General features: G+C 36.6%; 1 protein-coding gene across 2 annotated transcripts in view; it reads left to right on the plus strand.

Moving 5' to 3' along the window:
• The window catches only part of KIAA1841 (KIAA1841 ortholog), a 63218-nt gene that overhangs the window by 23514 nt on the left and 20114 nt on the right, over nucleotides 1–19590 (plus strand). For both annotated transcript variants that reach the window (XM_029937432.1, XM_029937433.1), the window contains 4 exons: nucleotides 2260–2346; nucleotides 2459–2569; nucleotides 5050–5173; nucleotides 10233–10385. In XM_029937432.1, coding sequence (XP_029793292.1) covers nucleotides 2260–2346; nucleotides 2459–2569; nucleotides 5050–5173; nucleotides 10233–10385 — 475 coding nt within the window. The remainder of the gene's footprint in view (nucleotides 1–2259; nucleotides 2347–2458; nucleotides 2570–5049; nucleotides 5174–10232; nucleotides 10386–19590) is intronic.

Below are 19590 nucleotides of genomic sequence, written 5' to 3' on the forward strand. Positions count from 1 at the left end.
ATAATTTATTTTTGCTTTTGTTTTCCTTGCCTAAGGAGAGATCTCTAGAAAAAAGTTGTAAAGGTCACTCTCAAAGAAGTTGTGTTTTCTTCTATGAGTTTTATGGTGTCAATTTTCATGCTTAGGTTTTTAATCTGTTTTGAGGGTTTTTTTGTGTATGGTGTTAGAAAGTGATCCAATTTCATTATTTTGCATGTAGCTATCTAGTCTTGTTGATTTCTTTGTACTGGTATCAGTAGCACACTGCTTTAATTACAGTGGCTTTATGATATTTTTTTGGATGTAGTAATCTAAATTCTCCAGCTTTGCCTTTTTTTCAAGATTGCTTTCTTGGCTATCTTAAGTCTTTTTCATTTCTGCATAATTTATATGGAATTAGCCTGCCCATTTTGTCTTTCTGTCTCTCTCATAGACAGACAGACAGACAGACAGACAGACAGACAGACACACACACACACACACACACACACACACACACACAAACTTACTGGAGTTTGAGGTTAACATTGAACCTTTAGATTTGAAAAGATTTGAGATCTCTGAGTCTTTCAGTCCAAGTACATGGTATCTTAGCAGTGTTTTATAGTTTTCAGTGTAGAGATTTTTTAAAAAAATTTATTCCTAAGTAAAATTTTTTTGGTGCTATCATAAATGCTATTTTTATTTATTTCATTTTCTAATTGTTAGCAAGAGAATGTTGATAAAGACTATTCAATATTTAGAGGTTCAACAGAGGAGTGGCCATTTAATGGCCTGAAAAGGAGCCACTGAATCAAAGGGAAGTTATAAAGAAAGATAGTTTCAAAAGTGGGGAGTGATTGGGGCGCCTGGCTGGCTTAGTCGATAGAGCATGCAACTCTTAATTTCAGGGTTGTTAGTTCAAGCTCCACACTGGGTGCAGAGATTACTTAAAAATAAATTATTAAAAAAAAAAAAGAAGTAGGAAGTGATTAAGTGATCAAATGTGTGGAATGCTGCTACCATGTAAAGTAAAATGAGGACAGATGTGACCAATTGGATTTAGACAGCTTTTTTCCAGATGTTTTCCTCTAAATGAACACTAAAAATTTTAGCAGTAACCATTAGGGATAGGTAAGCCCAAGAGGATTTTTTTTTTTTAAGGTAGATACTAAGTGATGTTTATGTGCTGATCAGAATGATTCATTCCAGAGGGAGAAATTGATAACACAGGGGATTATATAAGAATTTAGTCCTTAAGGGGAATGAGACAGAGGCCACTTATCTGAGAGCTAAATACTTGAAAATGGGATTATATCCAAAATCCAGACTGACCTCGGGAAATACACTTGGAATTAATGACATAAGACCTAAAATTTACTTATATTATGTATAATCACTTAGTTTTTATTAACATATCTCAATTGCTTAATGTTATACCTGGCACTACTTAAAAACACTTCATTTAACCCTCATAAAACCTTGTGAGTTTGGGATTATTAGCCCCATTTTATTTTATTTATTTATTTTTTAAATCTTTACTTTTGAGAGAGAAGGAAACAGTGTGAGTCCGGGGGTTACTGAGAGAGTGGGAGACACAGAATCCAAAGCAGGCTCCAAGCTCTGAGCTGTCAGCATAGGGCCTGACGCCGGGCTCGAACTCACAAACCACAAGATCATGACCTGAGCTGAAGTCAGACACTAAACCTGAGCCACCCAGGCACCCCATATTAACCCCTGTTAGAGATGAGAAAACAAGATTCAAAGATCATATGCCAAGTTGTTCGTAGACCCAGGATTCTTAAGTTTTTAAGTTCCTCAATCTTGAATATTCTGAACAAATATTCTTGTGAAAATACGTTCTTTTTTTAAGTGTTTATTTATTTGTTTTTGAGAGAGAGAGCACATGTGTGTGCACGCAAAAGCGGGGGAGGGACAGAGATAAAGGGGGAGACACAGAATCTGAAGTAGGCTCCAGGCTCCGAGCTGTCAGCACAGAGCCCAATCTAGGACTCAAACCCATGAACCATGAGATCATGACCTGAGCTGAAGGCAGACATTTCATAACTGAGCCACCCAGGTGCCCCTGAAAATACATTCTTGATTAAGCAGTTCTCATTAATAGGTTTATTTACTTAGAACACTATAAATATATCATAAATCCCCAGAAAGGCTCTCTAAGGATTTATTAATTTTATTTTCTACGTATACAGGTAGATCAGTGTTTATTTTCATCACTATCAAGTAATTTTCATAATGTAAATATAGAAAATTAATTTACTGGTCATTTGTTGTTAATAGTAAACTTTTTTGTAAGAAGATTGAAAGACTTTTTGATCCTGAGTACTTAAACCCAGATTCTCGGAATAATGCAGCAACATTATACAGGTATGGTGATGTGTTTTTCTTTGGTATTCTATACAGTACAGCTAAATTCTTTAATTTTACTACCTTTAAAAATTTTCTTCTTGAATAGTTTGGTATGTTCTTTGGGTTATAGATGCTGTTTGTGTAAGAAACTTTTAACAAAAGAAACAGAAAGAAGAATTCCTTGCATTCCTGGAAAAATCAATGTGGATCAACATGGAAATATTATCTACATTCACATAAGGTGCAGTAACAATAAAATATAGCTCTTAAATGTGAATTACTAGTGTTTTTCTAAAAACATAACATTTTTCTCTGAATGTGATCCAACTTTGACTTGGAAAGATGCTACTTTGGAGTGCCTTGGTGGCTCAGTCGGTTAAGTATCCAACTTCGGTTCAGGTCATGATCTCCTGATTCATGAACTTGAGCCCTGCATTGCTCTCTCTGCTGACAGCTCAGAGCCTGGAGCCTGCTTCAGATTGTGTCTCTCTCTGCCCCTTTCCTGCTTGCACTCTGTCTCTGTTTCTTTCTCAAAAATACATAAACATTAAAAAAAAAAATGCTGCTTTCAAAACAAAGTCATGTAAAAGCTGTATTTTATTTACTAAGTAAATTTCATGATTTTTTTTAAACTTTAAAATGGTAAAAATTATTGTGCATTAATATTGAAAGATATTCTGGTCACTGCCATTAAAAATTATTTCCCTAACAGATTTTATTTATACAAATGTTATGTTGAATGTGACAGAGAACCAAATTTACTTTCAGGTAAATTTTGGTGAATGAGGAAATTATCTTTAAAATGGAATTTTCCGTAATCTATTTATTCTTCATATTTTGTCAGTATTTCATTAGTTACATAGTCTTTTCTTATTCCCCTTTAGGTTCAAAACCAGTTCTCATTCTCAGTTGGGGGGAGAGTATTGTAAATTGGTATAATATCCCAGAAAAGCAAAAATTCTGAAATGTATGTATTTTCTAAAAATATCTTCCTGCTAGGAATTTATCCACAGAGGTAATTAGATTTGTGAAAGCACTAAAAAAGAACATTTATTGCAATATCATTTAAGTAGGAAAAAGGGAAACATCCAAATGATTAAGTGAACTAAAATATATCCATGTAGTAATATGTCTATATATAATAAAGCTAATCAATTCTCAGTCTCCAACCTTTGAAAGTAATGTTGTAGAAGAATATATACTTACATAGCAAGTTGTTAGTGGTGAATTAAGTGGGGGCGGGAGGAGGAGGGGGACGGTTAATAAAACAAAACTAGAAATGTTCACCAAAATGTAAACTGTGGTGTTACATTTAGTGATAGTATTAGGGATGCTTTTAATTTTATTTGTTTTTCTTTGATAAAAATGTATAGCACTTTTGTTCACTATAAATGTTAAATTGCATATTTTGAGCACTAAAATAAATATAAACACATATGACCCTAGTATTAATAGCACAGTCATGTTTATTTTTTAAGTAATCTCTACACTCAACATTGGGCTTGAACTCATGACCCCAAGCTGAGTCCCATGGTCCTCCAACTGAGCCAGCTAGGCCCCGCTTACAGTCCTGTTTAAAATGTTTCATGTTTCTCTTCATGTGATAATCAGGGAAATCTTCATTAGTTATTGTAAGCACCTGGAGTTTTATACTTTTTTGTCTTGAGATTTGATTTCACCTTTTGGAAAGCCCTTCCATTCTGACAGCAAAAACTATTAATACTATTGAAAAAATGATATTGACTTCAACATCCATTTTTGTTGATTTATTTAAAGCATTTTCCAGGGGTGCCTGGGTGGCTCAGTCGGTTGAGCGTCTGACTTTGGCTCACATCATGATCTCATGGTTTGTGGGTTCGAGCCCCATGTCAGGCTCTTTGCTGACTGCTAGCTCAGAGCCTGGAGCCTGCTTCAGATTCTGTGTCTCTTTCTCTCTCTGCCCCTCCCCTGTTCATGCTCTTTCTTTCTCTGTCTCTCAAAAATAAATAAATGCCAAAAAAAAATTTAAACAAAAAAATAAAGCATTTCCCTGCAAGTCAGTTGTTGATATTTTTTCAGTTGTCTCTAATTAAAACAGATCTGCCTATATAATTTGTAATAACATCATGACATCTTGTTATTTGTTGAACCAAGGACAAAAATAGCAAAAGTTCAAAATGATTAAGAGACTTGGAAAAAATAAGAACATGAGTTACATATGGGCATAGCAAATAGGTTTTAAGCCTTTGCTATTTTTTAAGTTTATATTACTTAAAAATGTATGTTACTCAGACCTGATTGTATATTATTATATTATTGGAGAAGGCCTTTTGAAAATAATATAAAGAACTAGTGTATTGATGAAATGTTTAGAATCACCAATAATTAATAACAACTTATTTTACAATATGTACAGTTAGAATAAAGGTTCTTTTTAGCAACATATGCCTAAGTATCAACCATTAGCCTGCCCAAACCATGTTTAATATAGCTTAGCAAAATAATTTGTATAGTTTAGCAAAATAATTTGGCATTCAGACTTTCATATCTTTTTCTGATGTCCACAGAAAAGGAGAATAAACAAATTCTCAAATGAAATTGTATCTACTGTTTAGTCCATCCCACAGCCAATATTTGGGGAATTGTCTTGGAAATAAGCCACAAATTTAAAAACATTTACTGAAAATAAATTGTTTATATTACTTGCTTATAAAATGATATAATTGAAACTCTTTTCCCCAGGGATAAGACTTGGGATGTTCATGAGTATTTGAATAGTCTTTTTGAAGAATTAAAATCTTGGAGAGATGTATATTGGCGCTTGTGGGGAACAGTCAACTGGCTAACTTGTTCAAGATGTTATCAGGTGAGGTTTTTCTTTGTGTGTGTGTGTGTGTGTGTTTTAAGATTTTATTTTTAAGTTATATCTGTATCCAGTGTGGGGCATCAAATTCACAACCCCAGGATCAAGCGTTGCATACTCTACTGACTGAGCCAGGCAGACGCCCCCTCATAACAGGCTCTTTTAATACATGATGTTTAACTAGTATGTTTGGATGTGTTTGGACAATATCTGACATTGTTTTAAAGAAACTAGTGGCAAAAACGATGACACTATTTAACATCACTTGCATCTGGTTTCATCTCTCTTACTGTGTATCTTTGTCCTCCATTTTACTTTCATTGCTGAAACAATCACACCTTGCCTAATTTTTTAAAAACCAACAGGTTTTAAGTGGCCAAATCTATTTTTTCAGTGAGGAAAAAAAACCAAAATTCTTACCACCTTTAATTATTTTAAGCCACACCTTCTCTTAGTTAGCCAAATAATTTCTTTTGAAATTCAGATACACTTTATAGATATGGAACTATTGATATGTGCTCTTCTTATTGTAGCGGTTGTATCCCCAAAAAGGTTAAGATTTTGCTCATTTTTTAAAAATAAATGAAGTCTATAATAAAAGTACAAGGAAGGTTACTATTTGAAGGTACCTATAATAAATACTTTTATAGAATAAACAGATTTTTATAGGTCACAGTCATTCCTAATTAGTATTAGGTATAAATCCAAAGTGTTCTACATAAAAATTTTTATAAGTCCCTAATGTCTCTCTTTCCCCAGTAATTTTTCTCTCTCACTTGAGTAATGATTTTGGTAGATAGAAAGAAGAGCAGCTTATCCCAACCATCAGAGTGAGTTGGTTTTTTTTTTAATGTTTACTTATTTTTGCAAGAGAGAGACACACACACAGAGTGCAAGCGGGAGAGGGGCAGAGAGAGAGGGAGACACAGAATCCAAAACAGGCCCCAGGCTCTGAGCTGTCAGCACAGAGCCCGACACGAGGCTTAAACCCACAAATCGTGAGATCCTGATCTGAGCTGAAGTCTGATGCTTAACCAACTGAGCCACCAGGGGCCCCAGAGTGAGTTTTTTCAAACTATGTAAGTTTCTACCCAGTGGACTCCCTGGTCCCCACAATTTTTTTAATTGGATTTTTTAAGAGAGCACATACATGAGAGCATGAGCTGGAAGGGGGGGCAGAGGAAGACGGAGAGTGAATCTCAAACAGGGATCTACCTCAACTTCATAACCTGACCAAAATCAAGATTTGGACCCTTAACCAACAGAGCCACCCAGGCACCCCCATTATAAATATTAAATATTGTAGCTCACTATTCAATATGCTCTCAAGAAGTGAAAAAAATCCCTCACATTTTCTGTTCTGACATGCTAAGTAAGTTAGGTTTTAGAACTGTGATATCCTTGATTATTAGTGATACTCCACTGTAGGGAAGACTACTACACACCACCCTGACAGTAAATAGTGCTGGTGAGGATGTGGAGCAGTTAGAACTCTCATACATGGCTGGTAGGAATCTGTTGGGAGCCACTTCTGAACTCACTAAATTGAGAAAACTCTTTGTGAGGTTAAGGTGGGTTTGCAAGGCCTCCCACCATCAGATGGTGATTGATATCCACCCCCACTCAATTATTTTTGTTTGAGCACCAACCCCCAAGGCACCTTGCTGATTGGTATCAGGTGTGACTTCTCTCCTTATTCTAAAATATGCTGATTGCACCTTGTGAAGGAACTTATTATAGGAATTTCTTCTTTTGTGATTATGGGAGCAAAGATTACATTTCCTGAGAAACCTGTTTTACTTCCCCTCAAGAAAATAGGCTGTTGACCCCTGCTCACAAAGAACTAACTTTTGCCTTTACTATGCTAAAAACATTGTCTTGTATTTAAATGCTAAAGATACCTTTCTCCCCATATGATAAGCATCTAAGTCACCTACATCAATAACTACTGATAAAGATTATGCATGAATCTTCTACCAATCTGTTCTGGGAAATTTACATACCAAAGAAATTTGTCATCAGCAATCATTGTCTAAGGCAAATGCCACTTCTGTACTGACCCCATTCATTTTTTTACCATAAATAAAGCTGACTCTCCAGTCAGTGCAGGGATACCTGCCTGGTGATCAGAAAGAAACTCGTGGCTCTCTTACTCCCTCCCCCTTTCACCAACACCATCCAACCTTCAGGGAGCCCTGGACATGCTGGAGCTGGCCTCTGGCAGGAATCCAAACTGATTCCAAGACCTTGGGAAACTGTTAGGCATGGTAAATGTAAAGCTTACCTTAGCCATACAACCCAGCAATTCTACTTCTAGGTAATTACCCAAGGGAACTAAAAACATATGTTCTCATGAAAACCTGTATGGAAATGTTTATGGGGGCTTTTTTCATAATGGCCCCAAAGTAAGGACACTATAAAATCCTTCATGGGTGAGTGGATAAAATATTGTGCTGCATTTATACAGCACTAAAAATGAATAAACTGACACATAAAGCAGTGTGGATAAATTTCAAATCCATTTGCCAAGTTAAAGAAGCCTGACTCAAAAAGCTAAATGCAGTCTGACTCTAGTTACGTGACATTCCGGAAAAGCCAAATCTATAGGAACAGTAAACAGATCAGTGTTTCAGGAGACTAGGGTGGAAGAAGGAACTCAAAAGGGGCCTAAGGGAGTTTCTAGGCTGATGGAAGAGGCTTGGGCTTTGACTGTGGTGGTCGTTATGTGACTAAATGTATTTGTCAAACTTCATGAAAATGATGCATTTTATTACATAAGGATAAATTTTACTATATGAATGTTATACTTCAGTAAATCCAATTAGGGAATGCATGGGTGGCTCAATCAGTAAAGTCTCCGGCTCTTGATTTCAGTTCAGGTCACGATATCAGGGTCTTTAGATCAAGCCCTGCGTTGGGCTCTGGGTGCTATGGAGCCTGCTTGGTATTCTCTTTCCCTACCCCCCCTCAAAATAAATAAATAAACATTAAAAAAAATACGTATTATGGAGAGTTTATAAACATTAAATAGTTCATGTGTAAAATATTTTGTGTATGATTGTGCACCTTATAGCTTTAAGCAAACTCAAAAAATTTTAATTTTTTTTAATGTTTTATTTATTTTTGAGAGAGAGAGAATGAGAGTGAGTGAGCAAGCAGGGGAGGGGCAGAGAGAGGAAGACAGAATCTGAAGCAGATTCCAGGCTCTGAGCTGTCAGCATAGAGCCCAACACAGGGCTCAAACCGGCAAACTGTGAGATCATGACCTGAGCTAAAGTCAGAAGCTTAACCAAGTCAGTCACCCAGGTGCCCCAGACTCAAAAATTTTTAATTAAAAACCGTTTCAAAATCATAACAGGAACTAACAGCAAAGAATTTTGAATATAGACTGATGAAGTTTTGGTATGATGGTGGAGATTATTGGGCTCGGAGCTGATGGCCAAGAAAGAATTCTTGAAGATGTTTTTGGTGCAAAAAAGGTGATTTTATTAAAGCATGGGGACAGGACCCATGGGCAGGAAGAGCTGCACTGGGGTTGTGTGGAATGGCTGATTATATACATGGGCTTGGGATAAGTAAAGTCAAGGGGAGAAGTTTCCAGAGACTTTCATATGCTAAAGACTTACTGGAGTTCTAGCTATTGTCAAGGTAAGGTTGTTTTTCCCTCTTTAAGACTGTAGGAGATTTCCTGGACTTTAGGCTGTTGATGAGATTGCCTTCTTCTTGTAAATTGGTGGAGATTCTTATTAGTTTAACCATTTGGGATTTTTTTCCCTTTCCTGTTTTTGGGTAGCGAGGAGTGTCCAAGGCATATCATACATGGCCCTGTTATGCCTAGATTTTAATATCGCCCCCAAAAACCAGACACCAGCAGGGAGACTGAATCACACATGCAAAAGCAAAGGGCTTAGGCTCGCTGGGGCCTAAACTCGGGCTCACAGACTTTACTGGTGTGGTGGATCCATGCTGAGAGCCCCGAACAAAGGTGGGGTAGGCTTTTATGAGTTCGGGAAGGGGGAGTTACAGGAAATTGTGATATAGGTACAGTGATCCCATCATTATTATACAATATTATTGATAGCAGGTTTATCCAATTACAACATTTAGAGTATTAACCAATTACAGAGTGGACCCAGGACCCAGGACCCTCAGGTAGGGTGTAACTCGCCTTAAGCAATAAGTGATTACCTATAGCTTCTATTTCTAGGCCTGCCCTTAGGGTATTACAAGGGTGGTCCCTCTTGCCTTGGGCAATGTGTGCCCTTCTCTTGTCTCATGGAGTCAGTTTCAGACCTGCGTCCTTACAGCCCACCTTGTGGGAGTGTGCTGTTAGCCTGTACCAAGCCCCAGCTTGCCCCATATTCCTCATCATAGACTATCTTTTACTGCTTTTATGTTCAACATTAGTGCTTAAAATTCTTAATTTTTAAATTTTCTTTAAATTATTTTACAGCTTAAGACATATCTGAAAACTATTAATTTTATAATTAAACCTTGATAAGTTTTTCCACCAATGATTCAAAATTATTCCATAGCTTTCACTAATATTGGTGCTAAATATTTATCTTAAAAATATGTCAAGGAATAATCAAGTGAGGCAAATTTTATTCCATTTTTTTTCATTGGTAAACTTTTTATGTGATTAGCCATTTATAAAATTAGATGTACATCAAGATTAAATTAATGCACCTGAATTTTGAATAAAGCATTTTTGTTTTTGCTTTTTAATAGCTTTATTGAGGTATAATTACCTGCCATAAATTAATTCATTTTAAGTGTACAATTCAGTGATTTTTTAGTAAATTTACAGTTATGTAGCCATAACCACCATCCAATTTTAGTACATTTCCCTCATTCTGAAAAGGTCCTTTGTGTCCATTTGCTGCCATTTCCCAGTCTATCTTCAGTCCTAGGCAACCTCTAATCTACTTGGCATCTCTAGAGATTTGCTTTTCTGTACATGTTATGTAAATGGAACGTACATTATGTAGTCTTACGCTTTTTTAGCTGTATAATTTCATTATGGGAATAATCATTGCTTTTATGTATTTCTTTTATTCAGGCTTTTCTCTGTATAGAATTTTCACATTGTCAGTATCACTCAGAAACAGTGGTTTATCCAACTGCAGCAAGTTCACTGAGTACTGTTGGCACTGGTATTTATCCCTGTTGTAACCAAAAGGTTCTTCGGTTTGATCCCACTCAGCTAACAAAGGTAAATTTTGGTTTTTTGTTTTGTTTTGAGGGTTTTTTAGATTTTATTTATTTACTTTTAAGTTTTAAGTTTATTTATATTGAGAGAGAGCAGGGGGAGGGGGAGAGAGCACATGGGAGGAGTAGAGAGAGAGGGAAAGAGAGAGAATGCCAAGCAGGCTCCTGGCTGTCAGCCCAGAGCCCGATAAGGGGCTCAAACCTGTGAACTGAGATCATGACCCAAAAGTATAGTATAAAGTATAAAGGTGATACATTCCTGTAGGAAAGACTTTAAACAATACAAAAATAAGTACAGTAAAAAGTAGAAGTCCCTCTTTACACCACTCCCTTGTTCTTCATTTCTTCTTAGAGGTAACCAGTTAACTGTTTCCTTTCAGACGTTTTATACATTTCGGCACAAATAATATGGAGTTTTTTGGTATTGGAAATAGGATCATGCTGTTCATATTATTCTGTAACTTGCTCTTTTAGATCAACAATATACTTAGATTATCTATCTGTCATTTTCTTTTTCTGCTGTTTAAAATCCTAAGCTGTACATATATCACAATTTATTTAACCATCCTCCTGTCGATCAACATTTAGGTTGTTTCCAGATTAATGGTATTATAGTGTAGTAGTGGACATCCTTGCACATGTATCTTGGTACAATGTATGAGTATTGCTGTAGGTTAGAGTCCTTGATCACTAACACTTTTGAAAATGTTATGTAATTAGATTTCATGAATGGGGGGAAAAAATCTAAAGCTCCTCCTCCTCCTCCATACAACAGTTATTTATAAAGCACCAAAGCTGTGTCACACACTGTGTGAGGCAGAGAATAATCTAATTTCTGTAAAATTAGATAGTTTCCACTTTCGTGGAGCTTTTAGTTCATGCAGTACTATCAAAAGGGTGGAAAAAAGCATGCAAGGAAATGTTTGAAGAAGTACACAGGGCTGTTAATATCTATAATAGGCTGGTCTGACGTGGGCTTTGAAGTCAAAGAGTTGGCATTCAGTTGAGATCCGAAGGGTGGATAGGAGTATGTGAGGCGAAGAGGAAAGAAAGAGCATTCCAATCTACTACCAAAGCCAAAAGGAACACAGTGTACAGGAGAGACTGAAAGAAACTGCCTGTTGTAGAAAACACATAGTTTAAGGAAAGGCTGGCAAGGTAAAATAGGTGTTAGGCCATGCAGGGGCAGGACTTCATAAGCCATGTTACAGTTTTTTCTTTATTTGGGGTTTTGAAAATCACTTAGAGTGTGGAGGGAGAGCGGTTTGGGAATAGTAAGTGCAGTCAGGTACAAGAGGAAGTTACCATGGTAATCTTAGAGATGATAGTTTGGCCTAGGGTTGTAGAGATGAATTCAATATTTAAGAGATAAAACTGAAATGACTTGAGGTTTGTATCACAGAGGAAGAAGGAGGATAACTCAGTTTCTTGCTTGTGCTCCTGGATAGTGGTAGTGCTGTATACTGCCAAGGAAACCAGGGAATCTGGTTGGGAGAGAAGCTCATGAGTTCTGTTTTGGACATTCTGAGATTGAGGTATTTTAGGAGACAACCAAGCAAAGAGTGTTAGATACATGGGTTTTAGGGTTCAGAGAATTGGCTACCTGGAGGTGATAACTATAAGTCTCTGACAGTAAGTAAGAATTAAAACCAGCAGGTATGGGTGAACATAAGAAGAGCGGAGAGCGTAAGGCAGAGTAACTCCCAGAATTTAATGGCTGGGTAGCAGAGTGTGAGCCTGGAAAACAGAGTGATCAGGAGAACTGGAATAATAGGAGGAAAACCAAGGATGTTGTCATGAAAGTCAAAGGAATAGTATTTAAAGAAAGAGAAAGTGGCCCATGATGCCAAATACTGCCAAGAGGTCAGATAGAATAATGAAAGATATGTGTCCTTGGCTTTGGTAACCTGGGATTCATAATTGTGAAGATCTGTTTTAGCAACGTGCTAGATCCCAAAGCCAGATTGGTAAGGGTTGTGGAGTGAGCGAGTGGAAGAAGAACAGATGTGCACAATGTGAATAACAACTCTTGGGAAATTTGAAAAAGGTAGAAAGTAAGTCAATAGTTACGTTATAGGTGTTTATTTATTGTTTCTGCTTTATTTTGTTTTGATAGGAGAGACCTTTTTTAAAAGTAAGTGGGAAGGATCCAATTGAGGAAGAAAGGTTGATAGTATAAGGCTCTGGGGACGCAGGGTAAGGTGGGATCATTCATAACCACATGTGGCAGTCTTAGTTTAGATAAGAGGAAGGGCAGTTCCTCTGTTGTAACAGTAGAGAAGAGTAGGATGGTTGTAGATATTAATAAAATTGCGTTTTTGTCATTTGGATAAGTTTTTCCAATCTAATGCCTTTCCTGTCCTCTATAGGAGGGGGTAAAGCCAGCTGCTAATAATGAGAGGGAAAAGGGTAGGTTCCAAGATTCGAAGGAAGTATCAAAGGTTTGAAATAGTCTTTTCGGAAAACAGAGAGTGAATTTTCCAGAGCAAGGTTGTAGGTTACTAAGCAGTTTGAGAGCCCATTGGAGATTGGTAATCATAAATTTACAGTAAAATTCAACATGTCTTTTATGTCACTTTCTCCAGCACCCATAAGCTGGTTGAGTGCAGACATGGAGAAAATGGGTAGTTAGGTTCATCCAGAGTTGGGGTTCTGCCAGATGGGTATGATGAGATTTAGGGCCAAGGAATTTAGGGTATTAGATGGGTGTTATTGAAACTGATGAATTATGGGATTTAAGCTAGAAGGTAGTTTGTTATATTTGTAATTAATTACCAACTTTAATTAGTCAAAAATTTTATTGGTGAGGTAATAGGTTACCCACATAAAGTTCATATTTAAAGTTTTAGGTAGATGTTTTGCATGTAAATCTATTTAAGTTGGGTATGACACATTAAGCAGAATGGAATTAACTTTAATAGATCCAAGATATTTTATTAATTCATGGTTATGTTATGTTTTGCAGTAATATGATTTTTAGTCATTGCATTTTTTGTGGTTACGATGTTTCTGCTTTAACTTTCACATTCACATTGTTGTAAATAATACTTCTAAGAGTTGTAACTCTTTGTCTTATTACTGTCTGTTTACTGGTTATATTAACCCCTTATATTCCATTCATTATGAGAGGGTTGAGAAATAAATCGTAATTAGAGTATATGATAAGTCTTGTGTGACACCATGGACATCGGTTGCAGTGACTTCTTGGGCTAAGTGAGATTTAAAAAGCCCACACGGTGACCTGCATCTCCAGTAACGACAGGCCAAGTAATTCAGGTTATCCTCCCATCAAAATCCAACTAAAAAAGGTGGATGAAATATAAATATAAATATTATATTGAAAGCCTCAAAGGTCTAATAAGCTAATGAGGAATTAGTGGAAAGATACAGTAAATGATGGAAACCCTACGTGACCCAGCACTCTAGGCCATTTTCATCCTAGGAGCAAATATCGGTGTGAAAAAGGTGGCTGAGAGGCGAGGCTGAGCTTTAGGTGCCCTTTCAGAATTTTAGGGAATAGTCAGGGTCCAAGGTCTGCCTACCCCCAGGGAATGGGGTTAGTAATGAAAAACAGTCCCACCTTATCCATTTGAGTTGGGATCCAAAGAAATTAATATTAAATCAGAAGTAAATCATTCCTTGCCTAAATCGCAGCCTGGCTTTGATTCAGTTGCCATGGCCTAGGACATTTCAAGTCCTGAAGTTGGATTAAGATTACTTAGATTGCCATTGTTCCCACACACCTGGCAAAAGCAGTAAAAATTCTCTTTAGAGAAAAATAACATTATTCCATACCTCAAATTATTTGTACAATTTATTTTATTTTAATGTTTATCCATCTTTGAGAGCAAGAGAGAGACAGAGTGTGAGTAGGGGAGGGGCAGAGAGAGAGGGAGACACGGAATCTGAAGCAGGCTCCAGGCTCCGAGCTGTCAGCACAGAGCCCAACGTGGAGCTCGGACCCGTGAACCGTGAGATCTGACCTGAGCCGAAGTCAGATGATTAACTTGACTGAGCCACTCAGGTGCCCCAATTTCTACAATTTTTTTAAATAAAATATTCACCATACAAAGATAACCTGACATAGATGAAAGTAAATTACTAAGAATGAGAACAGAAGAATTTATGCCACAAAAACAAACCACAGGTACTACAAATATTGAAATTATTGACACACACTATAAAATAAATAAGATTAGTAGTTTAAGTTGATAGAAGCCAATCTTGGAAATTTTTGGTAGGAATTATAAGCTATAAAAAAGAGGATTTAAGTAAAAACAAATAGAAATGCCAGAACAACAAAAAAGAAACATCAAATTTAAGCTTGGTGGCAAATCTAAGTTTAACAGTAGATTAGATATAACTGAAAGATAAAAGTCAGAAAAAACTATCCAGAATGAAGCACAGAGAGACAAAATGATGAGAAATATAAAAGTAAGAAACCTAGAGAGTGCATTTTTTTAATTGTGGTAAAATAAATAAAAAATTTGCTATCTAAACTGTTTTTCAAGTGTATGGCCGAGAAGTGTTAAATACATTCACACAGTTGTGCAACCCATCTCCAGAACTCTGTCCTCTTGCAAAAACCGAAATTTTATAGCAAATCAACATTCCCCCCTCCCCTCAGCCCCTGGCAACTCCCATTCTATTTTCTGTCTCTACAAATTTGAATTCTCTAAGTACCTCATATAGTCTACACACACTATCTTTTTATGTAAGAATTCTGGGTCACCAATAGAAATAAGAATGTATCAGAGGCAAAATTTGAAGACAGGACAGCTGAGATACTTCAGAATTATTGAAAGATATGCATTTACAGATTCAAGAATTCCAGGGGTGCCTGGGTGACTCAGTTGGTTGAGTGTTGGACTCTTCATTTCGGCTCAGGTCATGATCCCAGGGTTGTGGGATTGAGCCTCACACTGGGCTTCAATCTGAGCATGGAGCATGCTTAAGATTTTCTCTCTCTTTCTCTCGCTCTCTCTCCCTCCCTCCCTCCCTCCCTATGTCCTTCTCCCCTGTTCTCTCCTTTAAAAAAAAAAAAAAGTAAAATAAATTAAAAAATAAAAAGAATTCTGGTGATTTCCTTGTATGGAATTGTTGAAGCACCAAATTATAACACTTAAAACTAATATAACACTGTGTGTTAACTGACTGGAATTAAAAACAAACAAACAAAAAATTTCCAATGATTTCCAGTAAGATACTACTAGAAATCCATACCTGCACATATTAGAGTAAAACTGCAGAAAACAAAAGAGAACATTTAAAAGCAGCCAGATGGAAAAAGTAGAATGCCTTCAAAACATCCATTATGAGAGTTCACATCTTAATGGTGGCAGTGGGAGCCACAGTATAGTTCATTCAGTCTTTAGTGTACCAAAAGATATAGGTAGCATTCTAGAAATCTGTGCCTTCCTTAAATATCCTTTAAGAATGAAGACAAAATAAAAATATTTTTAGGCAAAGAAAAATTGAAGGAATTTGCAACCAATAAATTGCTTTAAAGGAAATACTGATGATGTTCTCAAGATACAGGAAGGAATGAAAACAAGGGAAAAAATTAATATATTGGTAAACCTAAATGAACATTGAGTTTATAAAACCATGATGGTAACACTTTGTGTGTTTGTGTTTGTAATAAATATAGAATTATATTAATAAGATAGAAAATTAAAATAAATGACACATACTCTAGATTTTAATGTATAATTTTAAAACCCACAACAATAGCTTATAGATTAGAAGAGTGGTAAAGAGGACGTCTGACATTTTAAAAGGTCTTGCATTATTTAAGTGAGGAGATATTAACAAATTACTTTGATAAGTCAAGAATACATATTGTAAGTTCTAGGATAACCACTAAAAGCATAGAAGAATATGTAATTTCCAAATTAATGTGTATAAAGAGAATGAGAGGAATGATTTAAAAAAGAAAAAAAATTCTGACCGAATTTAGAAATAAAACAGAAATAACACAGTTCAATAAAGAATCGATAATCTACAACTTAAATGTCATACTTAATAGTGAAATGTAGAAAACTTTTACTTTGAAATTAGGAGTAAAATAAGGATGCCCATTGTTACAACACTTCTATTCAAATTGAGCTGGAGGTTCTAGACAGTATATTAATGCAAGAAAAAGAAATTAAAAATGTCAGAATTGAAAAGGAGTGGTCATAATTTGCAGATGACATTGTGAACATAAAAAATCCTGAAGAAACTACAGATAAATTACTAAAATTAATAGGAATTTAAGGTTGACCTATTAAAAATAATTTACAAAAACCATTTGTATTTCTATAAACCACTGTTAGAAGATCAAATTTATAAAAACCATTTACAGTAGCCTCAAAAAATCAAGTACCTAGGATTAAACCTAATAGAATATGTGTAAGAACTCCATATAGAAAACATAAAACACTAATGAGGGGTGCCTGGGTGGCTCAGTTGGTTAAGCCTCCAACTTCGGCTCAGGTCAGATCTCACGTTCGTGGGTTCAAGCCCCGCGTCAGGCTCTGTGCTGACAGCTCAGAGCCTGGAGCCTGCTTCTGGTTCTGGTCTCCTTCTCTCTATGCACCTCCCCCTCTCATGCTCTGTCTCTCTCTGTATCAAAAATAAATAAAACATTAAAATATATTAAAAAAACACTAATGAGAGAAAATAAAACTAAAAATGGATTGTCATACCACATTCATAGATTGGAAAACTCAATATTGTGAAGATGTAAATGTTCCCCAAACTGGCCTGTTTAGATCAATGCAATCTCAATAAAAATACTAACAGATTTTTATTGGAAATTTTGCTAAAATGATTGTAATGTCTGTGGAAATGAAAAGGGCCAAGGATAGCTAAGATACTCTCAAAGAACCCAAAAGTACAAGTGCTTGCTCTGCCCAATGTGTGGATTTATTACAAAGCCGTGGTTTGGGTGATAGTGGTGACGAGTAGACAGGCCAGTAGGAGAGTACTCAGGACCACTTGGATACTTGACTGTGACAGAGGTGGCAGTATAGAGCAGTAGGCAAAAGATAGGGTTTTTAGTAAGAGGTCCTGGAGCATTGGAATATCCATATGGGGGGAAAATGGGAATGGAGTCTATCCCAGACTACTCACAAAAAAAGATCTATATATGAAAGGAGAATTAATAAAGCTACTAAAAGATAAAGCATAAAGGAAGAGGTTTTAATTTGTTTATTTTTTTATTTTAGAAAGAGAATGAGCAGGGGAGAGGGGCAGAGAGAGTCTTAAGCGGGCTCCATACTAAGCATGGAGCCCAAGGCAGGGCTCCATCCCATGACCCTGGGATCATGACCTGAGCTGAAATCAAGAGTTGGATGCTCAACCAACTGAGCCACCCATGCTTCCATTATTTTATTTTTTTAAGTAAACTCTATCCCCAATATGGGGCTCAAACTCACAAACTCAAGATCAAGAGTTACATGCTGTAATGAATGAGGCAGCCAGGCACCCCAAGAAAGAGATTTTTAAACTCCAGTATATCACCTACATTAAATAGACAAAGTCATAGGTAGGATCAGATATTAGCAGCATATCCATAAAAGGTTTATATTAAGGTTTTTTTTTTAACTCTTACAAAGTAATAAGAAAACAAGTGTTTTAATTTTTTTATGTTTGTTTATTTTTGAGACAGAGACAGAGCAAAAGCAGGGGAGGGGCAAGGAGAGAGGGAGACAAAGAATTGGAAGCATTTTCCAGGCTCTTAGCTGTCAGCACAGAGCCCGACGCTGGGCTCAAACTCATGAGCTGTGAGATCATGACCTGAGCCAAAGTTGTACACTTAACCCACTGAGCCACCCAGGTGTAATACAGTAAGAAAACAATAATAGGACCATCAAACAAGAAGGCATTTAGCTGTCCAGTAAATAGGAAATGGAGTTCAACCTCATTTGTAATTGAGGAAATATAAATTAAAACCACAATGAGATGCTACTACATGCTCACTAGAAAGATTAAGATTAAAATGCCTCACCAAGTGTTAGTATGTAGAGTAATAATACTCATATGCTTCTGAGAGTAATATAATTACTCTCAGAATTTTTTTTCTATATAAAATGTTTATTTTTGGAGGACTGTATGGTCTGGTGTTTGGGAGGGAACTCACCCCAACCCCATGAGGCTGAAAACAGAAAGGCAGGGGGAGGGAAGCTGGCCACGGCCTGCCCTACCCCTGAGGCCCCAGACTGGGGGCCTGCTCTGTGTTCAAGACGGGGCAACAGTTAGTGCGGTTTTTGCCCCTGGCCTACCCTGAGAACTCACATGACTCCTGGGGCGCCTGGCCCCTGGGCACCTCCCAGCCCGATCCACACACGTCAACACACACACACACACACACACACACACACACACACACACACACTCATGAGTGCGCTCTCAGTCTCCAAAAAGCACTGTGGGGGCTGGCTGCTCTTGGCTGGTTCAAAAAGGGATTTTTGGTACACATGAGCACTTTTACACCAGGAAATGTAAAAGAATGTTCATAACAGTTTTATTTGTAATAGCTCCAAACTGGAAACAACCCAATTGTCAACTGTAGAATACATATGCAAACTGTGAATTTTCATACAATGCAATAATATACATTAAAACAAATGTTATTGTTGCATACAATAATGTGGTTGACTCATAAAGACAGAATGTTAAACATAACAAGTGAGGTGAAAGTATAGCTAAGGTTAGGGATGCATCCTTTAGTGGTAAAAGGATAAAAGTAAGGAAGTAAGTACCATAAAAGTCAAGATAAAGATTATCTTTTGAGAGAAGGGAGGCAGTTACAATCAGGAATGGGCCCCTAGAAATTCCAAAAGTGTTGGTAATATTCTAGTTTTTTAAATATATATATATAATTTTTTTAAGTTTATATATTTATTTTGAGAGAGAGGGAGAGAGAATCCTTAACAGACTTTGTATTGCCAACACAGAGCCCCATGCAGGACTTGAACTTGTGAACTGTGAGATCATGACCTGAGCCAAAATGAAGTCGGATGCTCAACCAACTGAGCTACCCAGGCACCCCAGCAGTATTCTGTTGTGAATGAATGTTGGTTACATGAATATTCTTGGCTGTTTGTTAAGGTGTATGTTTATATTTCGTGCTCTTTTCTGTATGAGCACAGTTAACCCTTGAATAACATGGGTTTGAACTATATGAATCCACTTATACATTGATTTTTTTATAAATACAGTAT

This window comes from Suricata suricatta, chromosome 4, assembly GCF_006229205.1.
Source record: "Suricata suricatta isolate VVHF042 chromosome 4, meerkat_22Aug2017_6uvM2_HiC, whole genome shotgun sequence".
In the NCBI taxonomy this organism is placed as follows: Eukaryota; Metazoa; Chordata; class Mammalia; order Carnivora; family Herpestidae; genus Suricata; species Suricata suricatta.